Source organism: Sciurus vulgaris (genome assembly GCF_902686455.1).
Source record: "Sciurus vulgaris genome assembly, chromosome: 10".
Taxonomy (NCBI): Eukaryota; Metazoa; Chordata; class Mammalia; order Rodentia; family Sciuridae; genus Sciurus; species Sciurus vulgaris.
In genome coordinates this window covers 58,507,465-58,534,194 of record NC_136470.1, presented here as the reverse complement: position 1 = coordinate 58,534,194, position 26,730 = coordinate 58,507,465, and the positions used below count along the sequence as shown (strand labels likewise).

Here is a 26,730-nt window from a genome sequence, read left to right as displayed (position 1 = left end):
ACATAATTGCTTCACCTGCAATAGTTTCTTCTTCTGCAACACTTGCGCCTATTGTCTGTCTCAGTACACTGGTTCTGCTCCATAGTATAGTTGTGAAAAGTTGATGTTTTCACCTTGCTTTAAAAGGCATCCCTCTAATGCCTCACATTTAAATATGACTTTTTTTTTTCTTTCCAGAATTTTGGCAGATACTTCATTAGATTGAGGGGTTTAGAACACATCACAGAATATATTGCTGTGGCATATTGATTGTTTTGAGCTGATGGCACTTAAGAAATAGCAGATGCAGAAAGGACTCTCTGACCTCCCCCTTTCTACCTAAAAGCTGGTCATAAAATTTATGCCTTCCCTGCACGAGGAAGAGAATAATATTTTTTTCACTAGACACTGGGAGTTGATGCTGAATTTTGGGTTTGTGCAAACAAACCTTTTGAACAGCCCTTATTTTCCATTAGTTTCAACCACAATTTATTTTCCCACGATTTATCATTCTTAGTAACTTTTACCCATTTTCCTTTATCTTATCACTTCTCTACAAATATATCATTTTTAGAAGATGTTTTGTTTTTGTGGTGCTGAGGGGTCAATCCCAGAGAATGGTGCATGCTAGCCAAGCACTTTAACAACATACTTCATCCCTGCCCTCTGTTCTTTGTATTAAAAAACAAACAAAAAATGATTTATAAACTCTCAGACATTAACAGCCTCTCTGTCTTTATTTTTCCTATAAAAGCTCCCAAGTTCATGTAAAAATATCAAATAAAATTTTCATGATTTTCTTCTGCTAAAAGAATTTTATGTCCATTTAGACTGTAGTCTAAAAGAAAAGCATTTTCTCCCTTATAGATTCATTGAAGATTTTCTAAGTGTTTAAGCATCCCAATGGGTGGTATAAGCCATTTATAAACAAAGGAGGCAGTTTGTTTCCTGTTGCTATAAGGAAACACCCGAGATTGGAGGATTTATTTTAAAAAGAGGTTAATTTGGGCTCATGATTCTGGAGGCTGGGAAGACCAACATCATGGCACTGGCATCTGCTCAGCTTCTGGTGAGGGCCTTAAGCTGTGAAAACTTATGGCAGAACGCAGAAGGGAAGTGGACACATGTGGAAGAGAGAAAAGTGAACTAAACTCCCACCACAGTGATCCTATTCCAAGAAAAAAGAATGAATACATTCATGAGGGCCCTGCCCCATGACCCAAACATCTCCCACTAAACTACCTTCCAACACTGTCACACTAGGAACCAAGCCTCAACAAGAGTTTTGGTGGAACAAACTACATTCAAACCATAACAGTAGTTTGTTCTTTAAGCCTGTACAATCCTCTTGAAAGACTTGCTCTTATATTAGCAGACACACCTAGAAAGTCTTCATCCTTGAACTGAGAAGGCTTCCTTTTCAGCCTTCTCCATCCTTGCTAAGCACCTTCAGGGAATCCATTTATCTTAAATCAGTTTTGATTAGAATTCTGTTTAGTTTTCAGAAATTAGCTCATTCTCAGAAAGACCTTAAGAGTCTCAAAAATGACCTTCAATTATTTCACAGATGGTTAAGAAATAAATCATAGTCAGAAACTCAGCTAAAAATAGTGGTCAATACAGCATTTCTAGGGTTAAACTTACATTCCATTCTCTTCAAGCTATAACTCCTTAGTCAACCAATGAGCTAGTCCTGTAAAAAACACTGTGACAAGAGTACTACAAAGCTTCCAAGTGACTGAGAAGAGGATTCGTATGTGCATTCTCACACATGAAGGAAACTACTTCCACTAAGGAAATGACCTTATAATGTGTTAGCAACTATTATGGTTAAATAAGGATCAGCAAAATTATGCCTAGACCTTACAAAAATGAATGACATTTCTGTGTTCTTTCCAATTTATTTTTTCCTGTGGGAAAACATGCAGTGTCGAACAGTTGGCCTTTTTTCTTTTATTCTTTTTGTGCCAAAGTTACTAGGGACACTTTGCAATCTTTTTCTTCTTCTTCACACTTACAGGGGGGAAATAATTACTTACATTGCTTCCAAGCAAGGATGAGTCAGTAGTGTACCTGGGAAAGAAATGGCTAGGTTCTGGGAGAGGTTTTATTTCCTCCCAAGTCAAAATACACTCATTGTTGGAGGGTTTCTTGTCAGCCAGAAAGCAATGTTTTACTATTTCACCACTGTTATATAACTTTCTCAAAATGTCAGAATGTCTTATGTAAGCAGCATGCCCTGCATGAACATCTACCTCCCTGTGTATAACAATTCATCTCCATAGTCTGAGAGCCCTTTAAGAATTATTTAAAAAGCCACAGGTTGCTTGTTGGTTAATCAAGTACCCAAAACATAAATAGAACTTTATTTTTAATCCTAAAAAGCTATACATGTATTTTGTACACAGGCAGATGTAGCAATACCCTTGATCTCTACATGTGGTGGTTGGGGTATATAGATGTGTGTGGGAGATTTACTATTCTAAGAGGGCTTAGAATTGAAAAGAACAACTTAGCAGTGGAGTTGAGTCAAACTCAGTTTTCCCACGCATCTCTGCTAAAAGCAACTGGCTAATTATTTGTAGTAGGCAAACAATGTTATTTATTTTAACAGCAATTCTCAGTGGGTTTCCCCTTTTAGGTTGTTTTCTATATAAATCAGTAATTCTGTGGCCTTTATTTGATGACTAGAAAATGGTATTTGCCTTTTCTCACTTTGATATCTTTATTGGTATCAGGAACTCATCAGTTCTAGACTGAGTGCTCTTCTCATTTTTCTAACAAAAACAAATAGATGAGCTATATTTCAATTTTCAGTCATGTCAAGAAGTGTGGTGCTTCTATATCCTTTAGTAGCAGATACAAGAGATTAGAGACCTCTTAAAAAATCACGTTATAAACACAAATACACGTACAACTTCTTGCCTTAATTATTTTCTTCCAGGAAACAGCATCTACCACTTACCTCATTTTTTATGTAGTTGTTAGGAAAATTTCTTGATACACAAGTTTTTTGGTAACTGTAAAGCTGGTTCCATCTGTGAACTGTTATGTCCCTTTGTTGCGTTCTCTAGGTCAACAGCTGCAGAATACAGTAGTAAAATCCTGTCTCTAGCCACACTTCGAGTTATAAAAACAAGGAAATATCTTTCTAGATAGTCTCTATTTTGCTGGATTTAAGGAGGCACCCAAAATATTTATACAACCTGCAATGGACTTGAAACAAATTAAGCACCAAGATGTGCGCTTAGTAATTTTGTTTCTGAAGCAGAACAAACCTTTTCCCAGTGCTTCATCCTGTCTTCTTCTCCATCCTCTACCATTTTCCTAGAACTGAGGTAATAACAGGGCACTGTAATACTTCAAGTTTTATACTATACCGTTAAATACAGCACTACCTAACGAACGTTTAAAAAACAATAACCACCAAACACTCGTTGGAAAGTTCCTGACGTAAAGTGAAACTAAGGATATCGACTATCCTACAACTACGAAAACTTCCAATTTTGAGAAAATTAAAAAAAAAAAAAAAAAAAAAGGAATCGGTGCGCATCTTTGCCCCCGTTCAATCTATTCAACTGCTATCAGGTGACCCAGATGCCCGTTCGGCTGCCCACAACCACTAGGTCCAGTAAACCTCACGCCTTCCAAGTACAAGGCAAGCACACAACCTACAGCGGCCACTCTATGCCTTTAAGTCGCCTGAGTAGTCACGGCGCGGGGCGCAGGGCGCCACGCCTCCACAGGGGCGGGGCCTCCTCCAAGCAGGGGGTGGGTGCAAGGTAACGTCACTCAGGAAGCGCATCCTGATTGGACAAAATTTTGAAGGAAAGTGGAGGGCGGAAAGGAGGCGGGGTCTAGTTGCCCGGGTGACCGGTTACCAAGTGGTCGCCTGGTAACGGGTCGCGGCGGTCCTGGCTGTTGCCTCGCTGGCGGCATAGGCCGCAGAGGTGTGTGGGCCAGAGCCCTCGCTGGGCACTTTCTGTTCTCTCTACAATGGCTGCCGCTGCAGCTGTGGTCACGCCGTCGGGTTTGGAAGATGGGGTGTCTAGGTCTCGCGGCGAAGGGGCCGGGGAGGGGACGGTAGAGCGCGGGCCCGGAGCGGCCTACCACATGTTCGTGGTGATGGAAGACTTGGTGGAGAAGCTGAAGCTGCTTCGTTACGAGGAGGAACTCCTCCGGAAGAGCAACCTAAAGCCCCCGTCCAGGTGGGTCCCCTCGTCCCCGAGTTGGCCAGGCCCTGGGGAGATGCCCTCCTGGGGCTTGCTGGGAACGCCGGCCACGGATTAGCAAATCTTGCCTCCATCTTCGTAGCCAGGGAAGGGCACTTCATCCGAAACCAGCACGGGGAGCCTGGAGCTCACTGTCACCGCGCTCAGACTCGGTAATTTCCTAGAGAAAGTAAACAAGTTGTGGAACTGCAGAAGACTGGGAGACAACCCGCCCATTCTTTAAAACACAGACGCACCTCCACACAAACTTATAAAGTTATTAAAAATATCCACTGTAGAAATCACAGAACACAATAAAATGTGTAGAAAAATACACAATCCATAATCTCGCTTCTGGAGATGAATCCCATTATCAGTTAGATAATTTCTAGTTTTTGTTTTCCTTTACTACAACTTATCTGAGTAACTGGCAACCCTGGTATCTAGGACCTTGCTGGGGAGCACTTTATATGTAGTTAGTAAACTTGTTGACTAATTGCTATGGTTTAAAAGATTTCTGCCTTTGCAATAACAGTTCTCTTAGAAATTGAGACGTGGACAAGACAAATGAAATGTCAACTGTAGGTATTGTTGTCTCATCGTGGAACTTAAAGCTTGTGCAAAAAGTTCATAACATCCTGAAGGCAGAGTCTTTTGTTGCTGAGGGTAATGGACAGCTAGCACTTTCTCCTCTAATCATTTGCCTAATGATAGATCTAATGTTTTATTGCTTTCCCTTCACTTTAATGCTTACATTTATTTTATTCTGTAAGAGACAGTTAAGAATCTAGTACTTTCTCTTAATGTTTGCAGGTGGGCTCAAATATTTTTTTCTTGACAGTTTTGATTTCATTCTTCGCTTTTCCAATAACTTGAAAAGCTATGTAAGCTTTATGTAAACTGTCTGTGTTGCTAAGTTAGGCCATAATAGGAAAAGAGTTAGAGGAAAAAGTTCAGCTAGATCTATGATAGAAATAGTAGTTTAGGAATTATTATTTAAATTGACTTGTCCTAGTAATGTAGACAACCAACACTTTCCAGGTTAATAAAAATGTATTATTTGTTCCAAATGTCAAACTAAAAGAAAATGGCTTTAAGGTTCTGTTGATATCATCTCTCCAGTATTTCCTTATGGGTTTAGCATGATACTTTGTACATTGGATTTATGTGGATATAGCCTACTCCAGTGGTTCTCAAGGTATGATCACCCAGATCAGTACTGTCAGCATCCCCTGGGAATTTAGAAATGAAATTCCTCTAGCCTTTTACCACGTCTGTTTTTTTAGAAATTCTAGGAGCCAGGCCAGCAGTCGGTGTTGTAGTAAGCCTTCAAGATGATTTTGATGCACAATAATGTTTGAGAACTAACTGTCCTAAGTCTGCAATACTATCAATATCTATTCTTTTGCCCTGGAGAGTACCAGTTGATAAAGAAAAGGTAAATAGGTGCTTTGAAAGGATTGTAAGCATATACCTGAAGGACTTCACAGCTTTTTTGCCTTCCTAGCTTTCTGTTATCTCCCAGAGAATTTACACTTATTCTGAAGGAGAAAGTATGGGAAACATGAAGGAGTGTTAACCACTGATTCTTAAGAAAATGGTTATAATAACTGTAAATACATGTAATAATGATAGCTATATGGAAAAAAGCAAAATAAGATCTTTGATCAAACTGACATGAGTGTTGTTGCTAATAAGTTTTATATCTCCCTTTTTTGGTATAAATCATACTGATCCCCAAGAACTTTTTCTAGTAGAGTTGGGGATTGAGCAAAAGTCAAAGTCAACAATTGTTTGTTAGACTGGGGATATGATAGAGGTTTCTTAATCTTGTCTGCATCCTAGAACCTCTAGAAGCTTTTGAAATATACCTATACTGGTTTTCCACTCCTATAAATTATGATTTAATAATTTGATGAGTAAATTAGCAATGTTTGGCCAAGTAGCAGTATTTTTACAGACCTCCTCAGTTGATTTGAATATGCAGCTAAGATAAAAAACAGCTTAATATACCCAATAGGTTAGAAACAGTAAAAATGCATAGTGAATAATATTCAAGGTATTTTAAAAACATATTCTCATAATTTCAAATTATCATTTTCGGGGGTACTCACTTATTAATTATTTATCATTTAAATGATTTTGGCAAAAATTTCACATGCATTGTTTTCTAACATGCACTACATTCCCTGCATATAAAGTCTTTGATCTAATATTTTGTGTAGAGTAGCAAATGACCTAATTCTTCTGGTTCAGAACTTTAATGTGAGTGCTGTGGATTACTGGAAACAAAAGAAGGAATTAGCAGTGTCTTGATTTGAAGACTGGGGGCAGCGTGGGTTCTTTGGCAATTTGGCATGGCCCCATTAGTTATAGACTTACTTGCATTATTTCCCCCTCCTTCCTTGTTTTTAAACAGACACTATTTTGCTCTGCCTACCAACCCTGGTGAACAGTTCTACATGTTTTGTACTCTTGCTGCTTGGCTGATTAACAAAGCGGGACATCCCTTTGAGCAGCCTCAGGAATATGATGACCCTAATGCAACAATATCTAACATATTATCTGAGCTTCGGTCCTTTGTAAGTATAAACAGTCTGTTCTGTTTGAATAGACTCAAGTTATGAATTTTAATATTGGTAATTCAATAACACATGCTAGCCTTTTGAATGACTCCTCTGTGGAAGCGTACACACACACATACACACATACACACATAATTATCTCTAAATTTGTTTCTAGGTAAAACCTCTTCAGAATGATTGATATTATAACATTGATGCCATTTCTGGCAATATTTAGCATATAATCTTTATAGCCCAAAATAATAATATTTTTCTTGATAAATTTCTCTTTAGAACCAAAAGTAATATTTTTCATGGTAAATTTAGGGTGATTAGTTCTTCCTCTAAAAGAATGATTAAAAAATTAAAAAAACAAAGAACTACAAAGTTGAAACACTTCATATTTTGAAAGGGAACTTTGATTTAATGGACCACAATAGCAGTTACACTCTTCATTTATGACTTTTCCTGGAGACAAGCAGTAAGACATTTTTGGAACACATGTTAACAGTTTTTGACAAGCGAATCACTCTGTTCTTCACATCTTTGTTTAAACAATATGTTACCAGGCTGGTAGTTTTGCTAATTTTCTTTAACACAACAAAATCAATGATTTGTTATATTACTGTGATAAAATTGCCTTTTAATTTGATACTTTTAACAATAAAGTTTGTATTTTCCTTTATTTATTTATTTATTTATTTATTTTTTTGGATGACTTTCTAAGACACAATGTAATAAGTTTTTTAAACTCAGGGAAACAGAAAAGTGACATATGTATTCAGCAGTTAATGTGCTTAAAATATTGCAACATTTAGAATAGACCTAATAATAGTCTGTTTATCTTTTGTTTTTCAGGGGAGAACTGCAGATTTTCCCCCTTCAAAATTAAAGTCAGGTTATGGAGAACATGTATGTTATGTTCTTGATTGTTTAGCTGAAGAGGCATTAAAATACATTGGTTTCACCTGGAAAAGGTAACTATTACTCAACCTGACAATAGCAATTTTATGAGCTTAGCATCTCCTCTGAAGGTACAGAGCTATTTAATTGATCTAATAAGAATTGACTGTTTTTAACTGAAAATGCCACAGGTGATTAAGAAAATCAGTATAGACAAATTGGAATGCCTATCTTCAAAACCATTCTAAAGTAACATTAAATAATATTGTGCCCCTTCCCTATTCAAATGTAATTATTAAAGGTTTAACTGTCTATCTTTGTTAATTTTGAAATTTTTAAAAAGGCTCTGCATATTTTATTATACACACATTCATGGAACATGCATGGAGGTAACAACTACAAGTTTAAGGAAAAAATGGGAATTAATCCCAGTTAAAATAGTTCTTTAACAGGTATTTTCCACCTTTGCTTAGTGACTGGGCAAGTATAATACTGAAGAAGTCACCTGACACTCTCCTAGGCATTGTTCATTGTTTCTTTCTATGACCTGAAAGTACTTTGTTTATATTTCTATGATTATATTGAATTTATCCTGTGGTATTAAAATAATGTATTGAGGGGCTGGGATGTAGCTTGGTGGTAGAGCACTTGGCTCTCTAGCACTACCAAAGTAAACAAACAAATAATAAAATGATTTATGTATAGTTTTGGCTTTCTTGCTTAGAAATCCTATAAGCTTCATAGTACTCTGTAGCAATTAGCATAACCCTTGTTATACCAAAGATGCTCAATTAATGTTGAGCATATAGAAGAAAAAATAAACCTAGAAACTGTCACTTTATGTAGGTTAAATTAGAAGATTAGGATTATTGATAGTTTAGAATGTGGACGACTCTTAAAACATGAGCAAGCAGTGGTTTTTGAATTAAAATTAACTTATGTAGAAAGAGGTTATGTTATTTCCTCTTAACATTTTAATCTATATTCAATTATAGTCTCTCATGTAAATAATCTACTTCCCCTTAATAAGTTCTTTACAGTCTTTGATTTAGGTTATTATTAGGTTGAATCCTGTGAAATAACCAATCTTCATCTGTCTTTAAAATAAAATATGGCAATTTCATTTGCTTCAACCTGAGCATTTCTACTTATTGCAATATAGAGAATGTCTACATGATATAATACTGTTTTGTTAGATTTCAAGAAAAGGTAAGTTATGTGATGTGCTGCTTGGTTTGGCATTTTTTAAAAGTTATTAATCTATAGTCCAATGTATTTGAACTTCACCAGAAACTTTAGTATCTCAACTACTATTTGGCTACTTGATTTTATACTTCCTTTATTTCTAGGTACATCTTTTTTTTTTTTTTTTTTTTTTTTTTTTAATCTGGAGAATAGCAGCTTTATTTATTTTTTTTTTTATTTATTTTTTTTTTATTTTAAACAAATGGGATACATGTTGTTTCTCTGTTTGTACATGGCATAAAGGCATACCATTTGTGTAATCATAAATTTACATAGAGCAATGTTGTTTGATTCATTCTGTTATTTTTTCCCTTCCCCCACCCCTCCCACCCCTCTTTACCCTCTATACAGTAGTTCCTTCCTCCATACTTGCCCCCCTCCCTAACCCTAACTCTAACCCTTCCCTCCCCCCCATTATGTGTCAACCTCCACTTATTAGCGATATCATTCGTCCTTTGGCTTTTTGAGATTGGCTTATCTCACTTAGCATGATATTCTCCAATTTCATCCATTTGCTTGCAAATGTCATAATTTTATCATTCTTTATGGCTGAGTAATATTCCATAGTATATATATACCACAGTTTCTTTATCCACTTATTCCTGGCCTAGGCATTGTGCCTCAACCAATTTATAGGGACTGTATATAAGTGTATACATGGGGAATATAAAGAGAAGAAAGTGGGAAAATTAATAAACATTAGAGAATATAAAAGCTATATAATAAGTATATCACATAGAAGTCAAATATTTACAGATGACTATTTCTTTATCTAACTATGCCAAACAAATTCTACAGCATTCATTGCTTTTAAGATATTACCTAGTTCTAATAATGAAAAACTAGGAAATTTATTCTTTAATAAGATTGATTTGGTTCACAGTACTTTATTTCCTTAATTCGAATGATTTTGTATTTTGTTAACATGTTTGAGGTGTGGATTTTCATAAGTTGCCATAAATAAACCCAAATACATATTTGGTTGTTTTAAATATTGAAATGATTGTTCAATGCTTAGTGTTAGGGCCATTAATTAGACATTGAAAATAAAAATAAAACTCATCACCTATATAAAAACAAAATTCAGATTGATCAAAAAGGTAAATGTGAAAAATAAAACTCCAGAAATACTAAAAGACTACAAGTACATAGGAGATGTGGTGTGAGGGAAAACCTTATATGAATGATGTAAAATCTAGGATCTGCGAGAAAAGGTTGCCAAATTAATCTAGTCAGAACTGTTACAGTCTTGTTACAGTAGCCAAGATTGCAAGTAATAAACTAGGGAGGATATTTCCAACACAAGTCAAGCAAAGCATTAGTGTTCTTAATTTTCAAAATCCAAAGGGCAAAGAGTATAAATAAGCATTTCATTGAAAAAGAAATAAAATGTTCTACCACTCTCATGCCAAAGAAATGCAATTTTAAAAAATGAGATTTTTTTTTTCACTTGGTTGATTAATAAGCATTCTTTTAAGATTTAAAGATTAAAAATTAAATATTTATATTGGTAAATATATGGAAATAGAGATAGTGTCCTTCTCTGTTGTTGAAAGTGTAAATTAGGATAACATTTGGGAAATCAAATTTGGCAATATCGAGCAAAATAATAACGTGTATAAAGTTGTTGATCTAGCAATTCCACTTGTATAAATTTATCCTAAATGGCATAAATAATAAGTGTACAATGATGATTTTTACAATATTGTCGTTAAAAACTAGAAACAACCTCAATATTCAGTCATTGCCAATTTGTAGTATTGCTGTTCAGTGGAATATAGTGCAAGTGTATAAAAATAAATAAGAGATGTATGTGTAACTAAATATGTGTATTGATAAGTAAGGAATATAGATGGGATAACATTATGCCTAATTTCATAATTTTTGTAAATGTTTTCCTTAAATTTGGAGATACACATTTTTGCTTTTTAAAGTTTTAGGAGGGTACATGAAACATTTAACAGTAATCATGGAAGCGGGGCAAAGAGGACAAGATCTGAAGTGGAGGGAATCTTTAATATTTCTATTACATTTTTTGTGATACTAAAAAATTTTTTTTTTAAAACTCTCATATTAAGCTTTATTGTTTTAGGCCATCATACCCTATGGAAGAATTAGAAGAAGAAACTGTTCCAGAAGATGATGCAGAATTAACATTGAATAAAGTGGATGAAGAATTCGTGGTATGTGTGTTGCTGAAATTTGTGTTTACTTTTCACATTTGTGTTCCTTTCCTTAATTCCTCCAGACTTCCATTTTCTGGAATGCATTTTGTTTCATTGTTTCTAGAGAAAAAAGGCTTTTATATACAGTGCCAAATATTGGTCGTTTGAACCTTTAATTTAGTTTTCATGTTCTCTAGTGAATTTTAGCAAAGGTTCTTGAACTGTAAAAGTACATACCACTAGTTAAATGAGTCAATGTTTTGTTAACAACCATTCGTGATCTTGAATAGATCATGACTATCAAAGGATTAGAACAGAATAATAGACTTTAGGATTAATGCATAAATTATTCTGCTTCGTAGGAACAACATTCAAAGAACTCCCTATGCTTTTAAATTAAGATGAATTCTACCCTACAGAGTTTTCTTTTTGTTGTTGGAACTAGGGGTGCTCCACCTCTGAGCTACACCAGCAACCTTTTTTAATTTTTATTTTGACACAGGGTCTCATGAAGTTGAGTTGCTGAGACTGTCCTTGCTCCTTGTGCCTCAACCTCCTGAGTTGCTGGAATTATAGGCATGTGCCACCATGCCTAGCCCAGGGATTATTTTTAATGCTTTTATATAACCAATATTATTTTAAGTTATTTGACAGCATCTGTACCTTTTTCCATGCTTAACTTTCTATTGCTGGTGCGAGGTTAAATGGTCAAGTCTCTACAATAGTAAGATGATAGCTATAAAAGAGCTTTTTCACAAGATAATGCTAAGAACTGGAAATGAATTGACCCTAGTATTCTAGAAATTATGCATGTAATCTGAAACTGAAATGTAAAAAAAATTTACATAGTATGTTGCTGGTATGAACCAATTAAAGTTTTTAGATAATTTTTTAAATCAATAGATAATATATTCTGTATTTCAGCTTTAGTAGGTTAGTATCTGCTACAAAGCTGTTAATTGCTGAATTATTTTAATATTAAATGCTAAAAAAACACTAAATTAAGATATTCTTATCTGCTCTATGTAATTATATCCTTAGTATTTAATATTGAAAGAGAATATGTAGCCATTAAGAGTTAGTTGTGAAGAAACATGAGCGACATGGGAGTAATAACTTACACTGTTATAAAATTACCTGAGAAAAAATTCTAAATTCTAAGTTATTATAACCTTAACTATGTAAAATAAAATATGTAAAGAAAATATTTAATATATTAACATTAGTTGTAAATGGGTAACAGAATTATGGGTGATTCTTTTTGACAATTCTTTGTGTTTTCAAAACATTAACATGCATTTTATCAGCAGCATAGATATTTTTAACCATATGAGAAGTAGATGCCTTATTACTTACAGAAGGAAAAAAGATCATTGTGAAACTAGTCAGCTTAAAACATATAATTTTTAATATAATAAAATTAAAAGTCAAAGCAAAATATATGTTTGCTCATTCTACATGTATTCATTGAGCACATGTTGTGTAGCAGTCAGTGGATGAGACCTAGGTGGTACGAAATATGCAAAAACTGTAAGGCAGCTAGAAGCTTTGCATGATCAAGGAGCTGAGAGAAACCATTGGGCCAGATCTTCTGAGTGAGAGGACTGGTGGTTGAAGATTAACTAGGGAGATAGAACAAGTTCAGATTGTTTAGGGCATTTGAGTTTAGACTTTATTCTCTATATAATATATCTTTTCATTCAGGCTCAGAAATTAATTCCTCATATATTCCTAGTTTTTCACCTCATTTGTTCCACTCAGGTATTTCTCTCATCTTGGCATCTTGGCATATCATGGTGGCACTGATCCTATTGCCTGAGTTTGTAGTGTGGCTCAAGGATTGTGAAGAATACTTCTGGCAACTTCTGTTAGAAACTAGAAACTATTTGGTTTTTAACTGGGCAAATCAAGATGGGGCACATTGATAATTGTGGGGGGTGGGGAGTATTGGTTATGACAGAATATTCTCACGTACTCTATGTGGTCATATCCTTAGTATAATTGGCAGTAAGAAAATTAAGGTGCAAATTAGGCAAATAAATGATAGGAAATTGTTGTGCCCTCCGAATTATTGAAATTAGAATTCTAATTTGTTTTAAAACAGTTTTCTAAGCCTGTTTTCTAAGATCTTCTTTATATTTGAATTCCTTTTGAATATTCCCTTAATATGTAGTAACTTAAATAATCTTATTAATCAGTTGTTAGTCTGAGTTCTCTGGAGAAACATAATAGGATACACATATACACACACGTGTACACCTTTACATATAGTTATTATAAGGAATAATGAAGGCTGTAGAATATGAATATGAATATGAAGGCTGTAGAACCGGGAAAGCCATACTGATAATCTAAGTTGCAATCTGAGTCTGAGGGCAAGGAAGAGTGATGTCTTGGTTCACAGACAGGTACAAAAAGTAAATTCTCTCTTAGTCTTTTTGTTCCTTTCAGACCTTCATTAGGTTGACTGAGGCCCATCAATTTTGGGAAGAACAATCTTCCCAAAGTCTTGAGTCTTCTGACTCATATATTATTCACCCAAAAATACCCTCACAGACCTACCCTCAATAATGTTTAACCAGTTATCTGGGCATTCTGTGCTTAGTCAGATTCACACATGAACTTAACCATCACAAGTCTACCTCTTTCCACTTGGCACCCATACTTGTTTCATTAAATCATTTTTACTCTCCAAATAAAGAAAATAGCAAGGTCATAATTTCACCTCACGTGTTAAAATGATCCTGCATTCAACAGATATTGCACCTAACTCCTTCCCCAAAAGAAGTTAAAGTTCTCTAGTGATATCTTTTTACTTTAATATTATCATGTTAAAATAACAATATTTTCCAGACCTGATAGTACATGCCTGTAATCCCAGTGACTCAGGAGGCTGAGAAAGGAGGATCACAAGTTCAAAGCCAGCCTTAGCAGCTTAGCAAGGCACTAACCAACTCAATGCGACCCTCTAAATAAAATACAAAAAAAGGCTGGGGATTTGGCTCAGTGGTTAAGTGCCCCAGAGTTCAATCCCTGATACCAAAAAATTCCTCCCAAAACAATATTTGCATATTATGATATAAAATCAATATATCTTATGTTACAAGACAAAAGGATAAGGGAAGGAAGAAAATAAAAATATTTGTATACAAATATACTAACACAATAAGGAATGAATAGTTATAACAACATAATCCTTATTTCTTTAGTTGGTCACATAGTTATAGCTATAATTATCTTTTTTTTTTTTTTTTTCCCTATTTATTCTGTATTCTATTTGCCTTCAGCAAGCACCTCAATTGATGGTGTTTCTTTACTGGGCAGAGTGACCCAAATTTTCAATCCTGATGAATCTGGGCCATTAGTCCTTCCTGGATTGAGTTATAGTTTCCAATTGACTTTAATCACAGTGCATAATAATACTCAGAGACACTCTAAAGGATCTCCTGTATTTCAACCATAATCTTTCTTATTTCCATTATGGAGTAATAATGCAATTTCCTCATGGTAATCAGGATCAATCATGCTAACCAGCACAATAATTCCCCTCTTTGCCTGTTGATTCAGAAATGTGAGAGGTCCAAAGTGGTTAGATAGCAGTCTTAACTTCTAATTCAGTGGAATCATTGTTATATCTCCTAGTGGAAGTGTTCTTCCTTTTGGAACTAAGATGTCTAAGCCAGCAGAAAACAAGGTCACAGGAGCAGGAAGCAAAAATTTTGCTAATAGGCTACTAGGAGTAGCACAAGCGATGCCAATCTCATTTCTACTCTGTGATTCCTGGTCCTAAGAATCCTAGCTATGAGAGAAACAGCTCCATATATTGGATGCTGACTCACTCTAGTACCTACTACTAAAGCTTTTTGTTTATTAATGCTTAATCCAGTATAGTTCAATGAGAATTTATTGACCACTTATATAAAGAGTACTGACTAGGTTATTGTAAAAGCATCATAAACTTGTTTCTTCTCCCATGGGCATTGAGTCATTGGCATATTTAACATTTACTCTGGTAAGCACAGAACAGACTAAACCATTTTTCAAAAGTGTGCATATATGCTTCAAACTTCAGATGTAAACAGATCCCTTTTGTCTGCACCACTGTACCCCATTATTCCCCACCCTAAGAAAAATGTTACTTGAATATATAGGATCTGTACTTACATTGTTTCATATTTTATTAAAATCATTCTAGTTTTACAAGGTTTTTCATGTTCTCCTATCTTACCAGTGGCCCCACTCCCAGAGTTTCTGAATAGATCTGTGTAGAACCTTAGACTTTGCATTCTCATAAGTTCCCAGTTGGTGCTGATGCTGCTGGTCTCAGAACCACACTTTAAGAATCTTTGTCTTACATGTTTCCAAAGTCTCGAAGGGAAGGATTGCCTTTGGAATCTACCACTGACACTTTGAACAAGTCTACATGTGGAAGAGTCTTACCAACCAACACTCACTTGGTAGTCTGTCTTTTACTTTATGAGATCATATGATGTGAGCCAACAGCTTTGTTGGCTTTATTACCATGTCCCTAAGATTAGGATAATCTTATTATATTTGTTTTGAACAAGTCTACATGTGGAAGAGTCTTACCAACCAACACTCACTTGGTAGTCTGTCTTTTACTTTATGAGATCATATGATGTGAGCCAACAGCTTTGTTGGCTTTATTACCATGTCCCTAAGATTAGGATAATCTTATTATATTTGTTTCACGTATTATGTCAGTTATCATTACAAAGACCTTGATAGAAAAGGGAAGCTTATGTTTTGTTCTACATTCTTGTAGAACCTGCCCGGACTCCATGTTTACTGTTCATTAGTGAGAGAATTACCTCTCAAAGGGTCACTTCCTGTGCATAATCTACCCACACACACTTGGAATCCATCTGAACCATCCTTTTGAATAGATTTAAGGCCATGAGCTAAGCAGTACCGGTACCCATTATGTTATTAAACTTGCACATTCAAAAAATGTAAAAAATATACATCAGTGTGATTGGTCCCTGGAGCAAGTGAAACTATTTTGTGTCTGTCTTCCTTTCATTTCTGTCCATTTCAATCATGTTTGTCAAAATTTCCATAAACTCCTTCCACTGTCTATTTCTGATATGCCATGGGGGGCTGTTTTTCCCTGATTTTATGTTTATACATAGTTCTGCAGCAAAGCCTCCTTCCTTCCCCTCACTTTTTTTTTTTCTTTCTTCAGTGACTACAAAAAAATCCTATTTAAATGGCACCATCAAAACTTCAAAGAACATATGAGCTGTTAATAATATTGTGCCCCACATTATACATGTTTATTAGACTTTTAAATATGCTTTACCGAGCTAGTCTTTATATTAAGTTTATTATAGCTTAATATATAATGTATGTGAATGTTGGAAATATATTTTTTAATCATAATTTCTGTATAATTTTAAAATGTTTTTATCTTCCTAAGGAAGAGGAGACAGATAATGAAGAAAACTTTATTGATCTCAATGTTTTAAAGGCCCAGACCTATCGCTTGGTAAGTTTCATTGGATGCACACAGGACCAACAAGCAATCAGTATGTGTATTCTGCTGGAAATTAAAATGAGTAGGAAACATTTTCAGACACTATTTTGTGTGTCCTTTGAAAAGTGACTCTGGAAATGTTTTCCTATATATAAAATGTTACAATCATAGCAAATATAAAAACCCAGAGGGGCAAGAAAGAGAGCCTTCCGTCTATATCATAGAAAATCAACACAGTACATCCCAGCAAACTGAAAGTAATTAATTTGTTCAAAGGCAATTTTTTATTATGAAAGACATAAATTGTCCTATTTCAAGTTATTTTATGTTAAAAATAGACAAGGGTTGAATAATCTTAATCATAGTAAAATGCTTAAGTTGTAATTTTGAAATGAAATAGATTGTGATATGTGGATAGGTAGTCAGACATTGCTTTAAGACAGATTGGTTTTGCTCTATTTTGCTCTTTCAAATGTACATGAAATCAGTCTATAAAAGATTATGAGCTCTTTCAAATGTGCATGTAGGAATTTTGCATTTTTCTATGTGTATATTTTAATAAAGTATATGCCTATGCACACTTGACGAACATATGTAATATATATTCTAATTTGTCCTTTAATTTTTCTTGTCTGAATTCTTAAAACAAGTTTGGTTCTAATTTTGGTTTCATATCACAAAAACTTTCTTGATCACACTACCTCAAGATGAACTCTTTATTTATTGTTTTCTGTCTTAGTATTGTTAATTTTCATTAGATAATAATGATGGGAGTATGTGCTTGTGTATGTATCAGTGGCCGACCTTGAGATGTAATAGAACATTATGCTAACTTGCTGAGTATGTGATTTGAGATGGTACTTACAAAGATTCCAATCTTAGGCAAGTTTCCAAGCTTCTTGTGCCTCATCTTCTTCATCTATAAAATGAAATAAAAATATTACCCATTTCTAAGTTTTTTAAAGATTGAAAAAGGTATTCCATGTAAAGCATTATAATAATATCTGTCAAGTAGAAAATGTTCTGTGCATGTTGCAAAAATCAATAGCACATCTTTGCCCTATGTTTCCTCTCTCAAATAAGATTTATAAATTTCTTAACAGTGATAGCCATCCTTTTTTATATTCCTCATAAAGTAAAACACAAGGTACTAAAAAGTACTTCTTAAACAAATGAAGGTTTTCTTTATTGATCAATTTAAAATTAGAATACTGTTAACATTTAAATCCAAATAAACTCCGGTCATTGCAATCCCTTACTTTTGCATTTAAAACTCTAACCTAAGCTGACCTTGCAAGGCATTAGATAGATGTTATCTCCTTCTTAAAAGTATAAACATTAAAATTTGTGACCGTGGAACAGTTTACTCTATTAAAAAGCTAATAAATTATAGTACCTGAATTTAAACTGTTTGTCCAAACTCCAAGAGTTTGACAGGGTGCAGGTATGGTGATTCCTATCTTGAGCAAGTACATTATGGTGTTTGTGTTCATGTAGTGTATGTGTTGAAGGTGATGACAAAGTGCTCCTAAAGTATGAGAAGAAAAAAGTAGAAATGTGTTGACCGTTATTCTCAGAAAAAAGCCTGTCATTCATATTAACTTGTTTATTGATGATAAAATAGATGTCTCTGAAGGCCTGGAATTCCCTGTGGACAGAGTAGTTTAGGTATTGGAAAGGACAACTTCTCCAAGTCCCTGTTAATTCTGATTTCAATTTGTCATCCCATTTAAGCTATTTGGGAATGGATTTTCCTTCTACATGTGCCTTTATAGATAATCTAAGTATTCAATCCTTTGGACAAAGATTACATAATACATATCCTTAAGAGTTAAAACTATGTATGGTTACATTTTCACAAGAAGTCTGAACACCAGGTGTTTGTGGATGGTCAACCATGAAGTACTAATGAGACAGAAAACCCTTTCATATTTTAAAAAATCTGGCAGGCTTATAATATTGCCCACTAAAGCCATCTGCCTGAGACAGCTGTGTCTGACTCCAGCTTATGATGGCTCAGGCTGCTCTTTCCCCAAGACAGAATTGCTATATAGGTTAGTAACATAAATTTTAAGATTTTGTATTTCATGTAGCAGGTGGACTCACAGTGCAGAAGAAATATCATTTTAGTAAAATCCAACACAAAGAATTCTTTACTGGCACAATAATGATACGATCAAGGAAACTGATCTATTAAATGTGTGTGTTAGTGCAAACCAAGCAGTGTGTGGATTGCAGCAATCCATCCTTACATAGTTCTTTAAAGCCATAGATGCTTCTATAGTCATTCACTATCCTCTCACCTGCTTTACTTAACAGACCTTGGCATTGCATTGCAATATGTTTATTCCTGATCTGCTTATTGTGTCTCAACTGCTAGAATGCAAATTCCTCTAGGACAGGAGTTTTTTCACCTGTGTGTGGTGTATAGCAGTTACTCAGTGGCCAATAACATTGAATTAATGCATGCTTGTAGGCTATTTTATATTATTAATTTTATAGGCAAGGAATTATTTAATCTTCATAGGAAAAAGAACTTTTCAATTCTTCTATGAATCTTGTGGGATATTCGGAAGTGTACATATACTTCTTCCTTTCAATATATAAAGTGAAGACTAACCCCTGAAAAGTGTGCCCCTTTAGTAGGAGTTGGGTATAGGCAAGCATTTTTTCTGAGATGTGGTATACTGAAGCAAGAGAAAAAAGCAAATGAAAAAGACATATTGCAGTTGTTTTCTCTGGAAGCAGATACAGTTTAGGGTACAAAGTGTTTATTAGAGATAGAACCTGTGAAAGGAATAGAAAGTAGGACTGGGCAGAGGAAGAAGTCTAGCTATGATACAGGCCTAACAAAGACTTACCCAACCTGGCCAGAGGCTCTGGAACAGATCTTGCCTGTTTGACTTAGTTCGTGGGGGTAGGCTGCCCAGGGAGGGGTCAACTCCCAGTTGAGGTGTTCCTGAAGGTGAGATATACACTAGGGAAGGGCCGTCTGCTGGCCACATTCCCAACAGTTGCACAGCAAGTCCTTCCTCCAAAGAGGACTTGGCAACCTATATTCTTTAATACAACAATATAAAACCTGTAGCTAATAATTTTAAGAACATGTAAAGAGATACTGCCTACCCATTGACTGAACTTTTAAAGGATTGCCTAACATCATGATACAGCAGTAGTGTTTTATGAGCTCTGAGAGAAGAAAAGGTTCCTCCTATTAATGATGAAAGCTTACAGTGATGAAATTGGTTTGTTCTGGAAGTTGGTACTTTTCAGAATATTCATCTACTTTGAGATTTTAAATATATATTTAACATATTTAATAGTTATATATAATAATCCATTTATATATAATATATAATTATATATTTAAACCATTATTGTTGGGTAATATTCCCCTATAATTTCCTTACCCTGATTATATTTTGTCAAACATAATACTTTTCAGGAAACAATTGCAATGAATGAGCATTTTTGTCATTTTCCAAAATAACATCTGTAGGTTAATTAAAGTTTGAAATAATCTTTTATAAGAGAATGTTATGAATGGTTATTGGGCCTCAAAGCTAGTCCACAAAGTTCCACATTCTTTAAATTCCTCTAATTCTTGAGTATTCTTGAAATCTGAAATTTAGCCAGAATCACTGAGAATGACTAGGGGAAAGACCCTGGTGCTGAATTAAAGTTTTAGCAATTGGGCAGGACCAGTGATGGTTATAAGGATAATAAGGAGGGTTGGGAGCAGGGAAGGGAGTTTCTGGTGGAAGGATGTTAGCGAAGTATGTTGGTAATTTCTAAGTCGAGTGTGTCAATTGGGGAAACTGCTCATTCCTGGTGACTGTGCTGCATGGAGTGGTCTTGGTAGCGCCCCTCTCCATTGTGAAACTCAACAGAATCACAGCAACAGTGTTCTGGCAGCATAATGCAGATGTCATTCTCCTCCCCCTGGAAGAAGAGATGAGAGGGGGCTGTGTACTCCCTGAATTCTATTTTTGAATGCCCATCACTTCACTTCAAAACATTTTTTTCAAACATGCCATAGATACTATTCTTCCTTGAGATGCTGAGTTTGAGGTTTTAGAAACCAAATCCTGAGTTATACAGCATGAAACCAAGTTTCTCAAAAGGTTTAAACAATTGGTTTTTAATTATTTAGCAAAAACTCATTGTACCAAGAATGAGAGACTTTTTGGCTTAAAAAGCAAAAGCTGAAAGGAAGTAAAAGTACGGGCTTAGAATGAAAACGCCAGTTCATCTTTAGAGTGTCATCTAGGCAAGGCTGCAACATTGTAATCAAAGAAAGAAGAAGATGGATCTGCTGGGGTTAATACCTTAAATTATTTAAATGTTCTTCATTTTACATATGACATCCTTCTGGACAAAATGTCCTTCTCAATTATATTGCGGGGGCGCTGTTTTACAACATAGCCTGCCCCATAGATTACCAAATCTGATTGAGGAAAATATTTTTTTCTTCTCCTTTCCTAAAACATTTGAGTGGTAGGCCTCCTATCTGTGTTGTGAGAGAAGTCTGTGGTTGGTATTTCACAGGAGAAATTATTAAAAGGCCTCATGTTTGAGGGGTGGAACACATTATGACTGAGTGAACCACCCACATTGGTTTTACATCTGGAGGTGAGTAGGAAATGTGAGCTACAGGAAAACACTCTGCTTCTCACTGCTCAGAGGCTCAAAGAGCAGAGCTTGCTGGATGTAAAAGGCAGGGTTCTGCTTGATCTTTAGTGTAGCTTTTCAACCCACACTTGAAATGAGAGATTCTTATTTCCATCTGGGCTTCTTATGGGTTTAGCAAGGAATCGGAAGCAAAGACTTTTCAAGGTCCCTTCCAGATACAAATCCAGACCTTCAAGGTAGATGCTATGACCAAAATAGAAGCCTTAGACAAAATCCTGATTATGTCACTAGCCACATGACCCAAGCAAGTTAATAAACCTCTCTGTGATTCTGCTTTCTTGTCCATAACATGGCATGATTCTTTCAAGGCTTGTTTTGAGATTAATATCACCTAACTTATGAGTAGCACCTGGTATGGTGCTGGTATAGAGTATGCACCTGGTGCTTTTCTTATTTTGTATAATTTTTCACCTTTCCTAGAGACAGAATTAGTTACCAACATTCTTATGTGCAGTAGGAGAATAGGAAAAGCCTTAATCTTTCAATACAAATAAGCCCTTAGATTGCCATGAGTATTTGAGTAAGAAGCTTACACAGAATACAAGTTATCAAGAGAACTTGCATTTCAAAGTAAGGTATGAAGCCCTGGTGATGTTATGGTTTTATTTTCATAATCTGTCACATGGATTATCACTGAAGGCCCACTAGATTAAATTTTCTGTCATAAAAGTTCTCTCCTACAGAAATGACTCAGGGAATTTGAAGAAAAATAACAAAGATTTTTTTTTTTCAGGTATCACTTCAGAACTGTCATTCTATAAATGGATAGGTTACATTTCCTGAATCAACATTAATAGCAGATATTTACTATATAATTCTGTGTGTTAGATGGGTACCCAGAATACATATATGTTTTTAGACTTCTATAACCCTATATTTTTTTTAAATCTACTCACCCCAACATACCACCGCCCATCACCCAGCCCTGGCAGTGTTAGTGCTTTGAATATCTGACAGATTGATTTTCATCCAGGACATCTAGGTGGTCAAAAGATCTGTGAGGCTGCCTTTGAAATATCTCTCATATTCATCCCTTCATCTATGGGCCAGGTTCTCATCATCGCCTTTCAGAACTGTATAACTGCCATGTCCTAAAATGGTCTTTTGTCCTCATCCTCCCCTCCCCCACCCTTTACCAAGATATTTTTACCCTGCTGCTGTATCTGACTTACCAAAATGTGACTTTTATCAGGCCTTTCTGAATTTGATAATTTTTGAAGCTTTTCTTTGCCATTTACACAGATTACAAAACAATAAAATTTTGGTCAGGTTTTCAAGCCCTTAGTGCATGCATATGTAGATTTACAGAATACACACACACACACACACACACACACACAGACACACACACAGAATGTAGTCTTCCTTTATAACCATCCTACTAATGTTACCTGGGAGAAGGAGAGATTACCTATGGGAACAAGATTCTGAGCTGGCTGTTAACATTGCGTGTTTGATCTTTGAACTGACTTTGATGGTGTGCCCCACTATTTGAGCCCAAGGTTATTTTATGAGATGGTTTAGACTATTATCTTCAATTCTTCCTTTGACAAATTTAGGATCAGTTTCATCTCACCAGTTTCTTGTTTTCCCTAAGACCAAATTTTACTCCATTAACTGACCTCAAAGTCTTCCTAATAGGCCATAAACTCTTTGCAGGCAGGGATTAAATCCTTTTATCTTTCCAAGCCAAGCATGGTACCTAGATTCTTACCTTGAATGTCGTAGGAGCTTAACAAATGGCTTATTGGTTAAATTAATTAATTATAAATGAGACTACTAGATAGCTTGTGTCTTATTGAGCTTTTAATTGTCTCTTCAGCAACAGTATCTGGAAAATGCAATTTCCCAAGAGTTCTGCTTGATCTTAGTTAATGTTGTCTCAGAGAGGGACTTTGTCAGGATGATATAAAATTTTGATTAAATGAAAACAGCTGTTTATTTCTCTTACTAATAGCCCCATATAAAATATCATTTGTTAAATTGAGAAACAAATGAAAAGATTTTTCTCAAAGTAGTATATAACCAAGGCACAGTAGAGTTTTAAAATGATTTATACTTCATATATAGAACTTGCTCAGTTAATGCATCCAGTTAAAAGATATTAAGAAATTTTGAGTGAGTAGCTGGGGATGTAGCTCAGAGGGTAGAGTACCTGTCTAACATATGCACAAGCCCTGGGTTCGATCCCCAGTGCTGCCAAGAAGAAAAGACACTCTGAGGAAAGAGACTGTGTAATTTGAATAAGTTAGTGGTGTTATAACAAACAATGTTATCTTTTTGCCCTTTCTTCATTTAGCAACTAGGACATTTCCCTTCAGTATATTAAATATGGCTCACAACTGAGTAAAACCTTTTGAGCTTAAATCATTTTAGGGCATTGGCAGTAGGTGTAGCAAATCATTGCTACAAAGAACCAAATAATTAGCTAGTAAGGGTAAACGAAACTTACTAACGGGCCCAGCACTGGGATATCCTAATGCAGTGTTTACTAACTTAAATTCTAAGTCTTATTCAAACAGGTCACTATAAACACATTTGCCTCTATGAAAATTAGGGAAACATGCCCTTTCTTGAGTAAAAATTTTTCAGTATATTATTCACAACTGGAACAGGCCTACATCAGACCTAAATAAAATAGGACTGTGGATAGTTGTCCCTTTTGGCCTTGTTTGGTGATTCTGGACTTTATCCTCTTGTAAGGAGGGGAAGAAGAAAGAGGGGATGGGGGTTGGACAGTTCTAGCCCTGGCATTTAATCAAAAACATCTAACTTCAATTCACATAAATGGTGGCTCTATAAATCAAACTTATTTTTAAACAGTGACCAGACCATTGACATTCTTTTAAGAATCAAGTGAAACTGCTGCTCAAAGGAAATGCCTTCTTGGTTTATTCAGCTGGCTCTGCAGTCATAGGGATGTGGGGGTCCATAACCCTGGCAGGATCAAACCTTTGTACATACATGGCCCAAATGCCAGGGCTCACATATTCACACTTTACTGCCAGTGTACATGTCCTCACTACCATCACCCCAACTAGTCTCTACCCTGTTTGGTCTAGCAAATGGACTAGTCAGATTTGCGACCTATAGCCCAGGACAGGTACCTGGATATGCAAGTGAGTGTGTGCGCCTGGCTTTTTCAACCATATGCATGTTATTGGTGCCAATGTGTACATGACAGAGAATTGTTCCCATTGCTTTAGAATTCAACAGGAAATCCTAGTATCTTTCTCCCTTCCTGCCATCACAATACTCACAGAACATCACATATCTATTTTGTGAATGCTGCAGCCCCCCACAGGCCTCCAAACTGGGGTGCTTTTTTGCTACCCTGGATTCAATTTGTATAGATATATACAACATTCTATTAAGTACTCAAAGTAATTCAGTGTTTCTATATTTAAATGAGCACTTTAAGGTCTAAAATAGAATCTTTTGAGCTTTTTCACTTAGATTTTCTATACTTTCTAAGATTAATGCCTACTTCTTTTATTCTTCAGTTTTCTAAATGGAATGTATAATTTGTGGTCTAAATTAATTCAGACCACAAATTATAAAATGTAGAAGCATATCATAATTAGTTATCCATTCTCAAATAGTGAGGTTAAAAACTACATTCCCTTGAATTTCTGAACAAAAAGTAATAAATGTTCCTTTTAAGGCTGTGGGTCTATTCAGAGCTTTCTGATATGAACTGGGAAGTAGGAGAGACTGTCAGCAGTGCCCCAAGACTTAGAAGTGAGTTTAGAGTTACTAAAGACCTCAAGCTTACACACACACACACACACACACAAAATACAAATCCGGACATAAGGTAATCTACTTAGTTTTAGATTGAATTGAAAGACTAATCTAATCTAGCTCATTTAACAATTGTCTTTTAGTGACATGAATTCACATTGAGAATGTGATTTCACAGTGATGTTTGCATAGTCTTTATTTTATGTTTGCACAGTCTTATTTTTGAATTTTGTATTAGGAAACATTTCAAACATAACACAATTAGAATTAAATAATCCTATGTACCATTGCCTGGTTTCAATAGTTATTAATATTTTGTCAATCATGTTTTCTTTGCTGCATAATATTTTAAATTTCAAACATCATGTCAATTCATCTATAAACTCAGCATTTATTTCTAACATCTAAGACCTCTGTTAACATAACCACAATTTCATATTAATCTATAAGATCGATAATTTTCTATTATCATTTACTACTCCCCTGTATTCACATTTCCATACTTGCCTCAAATATATCATTTTACAGATTATTCATTCAAATTACAATTCATGTAAGGTTCATGCATTGTATTTGGTTGTTTATGTCACTTGGGTGTCTTTTTCTATATAAATATTTATATTTTTTTCTGTAGATTAGCTTATAATTTATCAAGGGAATTTAAAGGGAAAAATTGCTACCAAAATTATTGCCTTAGGCTTTATCTTTAAATCATTAATTTGTATATTCTCTCCATTTTTAAATCCATACATATTTAATGCTGAAATGTGAAAAGCTGGGGAAAATATTTTCCTTTTGTGATTCAAAAACAGTGAATGAATTCATTTTATTACTCAGGAGCAGAAACTAAATGTAGATATTTGGCCTCTGTCCTGTTTGAGTTCAAATATGTCTATATTTAATCCAATTTTTAATCTACATTATACTTTGACCTAACCAAAATATCACTTTTATTGTGAATGCAAAATTTATAAATAATGAGCCCTTTGCTTCTGACATTTTAATCTTTTTTTTTTTTTTGTCTTCAAGTTTTTAGGTTTGTGTTTCTGTATAGTAAAATCAAACAGTACTTTTTTTTTTAACCAAACATGTTTATTTTTTTACTGTTGCCAGTTAACATACCTAAATGACTTGTCCATTTGATAATATTCTCATTGAGTTCAATCTGATTTCTCAAAAACATTGTCTTATGAAATAGATGAATCATGTATTTGCTTCTTTTTAATACTTACTTTGCCATTCTACCAGGTTGGTACATTATTTTCTTTCAACATGGGTAGGAGGACAGAAAGGAATATCTATTGCCACTATAATTTTAACACTACCAGCCTCAATTTAAATTGCACAGTGCTGCTAAAATGTCTGAGATTTTTACCATTTCTTTTTTAAACTCTCAATCTTGTGATATCTTTCCTTTCTTAGGACATGAACGAGTCTGCCAAACAAGAAGATATTTTGGAATCTACAACAGATGCTGCAGAATGGGGTCTAGAAGTCGAACGTGTACTACCACAACTGAAAGTCACGATTAGGACTGACAATAAGGTATCAAAGAGAAAACACATTTTATTCAAAAAAATTTTTGTAATGCAATTTCAGGGTGGGAGTACTCCAAATTATACAAGATGGAGAAGGGTAGTAGGATTTGGTTCCAACATTTTGTCATAATAGGTTATTTAACAAATTGTTGAATGAATAAATAATGCAATATGGTCCAAAAAGCAAAAAAT

At 34.9% G+C, this 26,730-nt stretch overlaps 1 protein-coding gene and 1 long non-coding RNA gene across 2 annotated transcripts in view; one reads left to right on the top strand and one right to left on the bottom strand.

The window, feature by feature from the left end:
- LOC306638220 overlaps window positions 1-3,690 on the bottom strand; it is a 94,800-nt gene extending 91,110 nt beyond the window's left edge. Inside the window, exons 1-2 of the long non-coding RNA XR_013757438.1 lie at window positions 2,019-3,690; window positions 1,624-1,672 (exon numbers count right to left, since the gene is read on the bottom strand). This is a non-coding gene — a long non-coding RNA (uncharacterized lncRNA). The remainder of the gene's footprint in view (window positions 1-1,623; window positions 1,673-2,018) is intronic.
- Window positions 3,691-3,847: 157 nt separating this feature from the next.
- Window positions 3,848-26,730, top strand: part of IFT57 (intraflagellar transport 57) — a 59,893-nt gene continuing 37,010 nt past the window's right edge. The window contains exons 1-6 of the mRNA XM_079100839.1: window positions 3,848-4,187; window positions 6,610-6,772; window positions 7,613-7,731; window positions 10,995-11,085; window positions 16,508-16,576; window positions 26,423-26,545. Of these exons, the coding sequence (XP_078956965.1) occupies window positions 3,976-4,187; window positions 6,610-6,772; window positions 7,613-7,731; window positions 10,995-11,085; window positions 16,508-16,576; window positions 26,423-26,545 (777 nt within the window). The 5' untranslated portion in view covers window positions 3,848-3,975. The remainder of the gene's footprint in view (window positions 4,188-6,609; window positions 6,773-7,612; window positions 7,732-10,994; window positions 11,086-16,507; window positions 16,577-26,422; window positions 26,546-26,730) is intronic.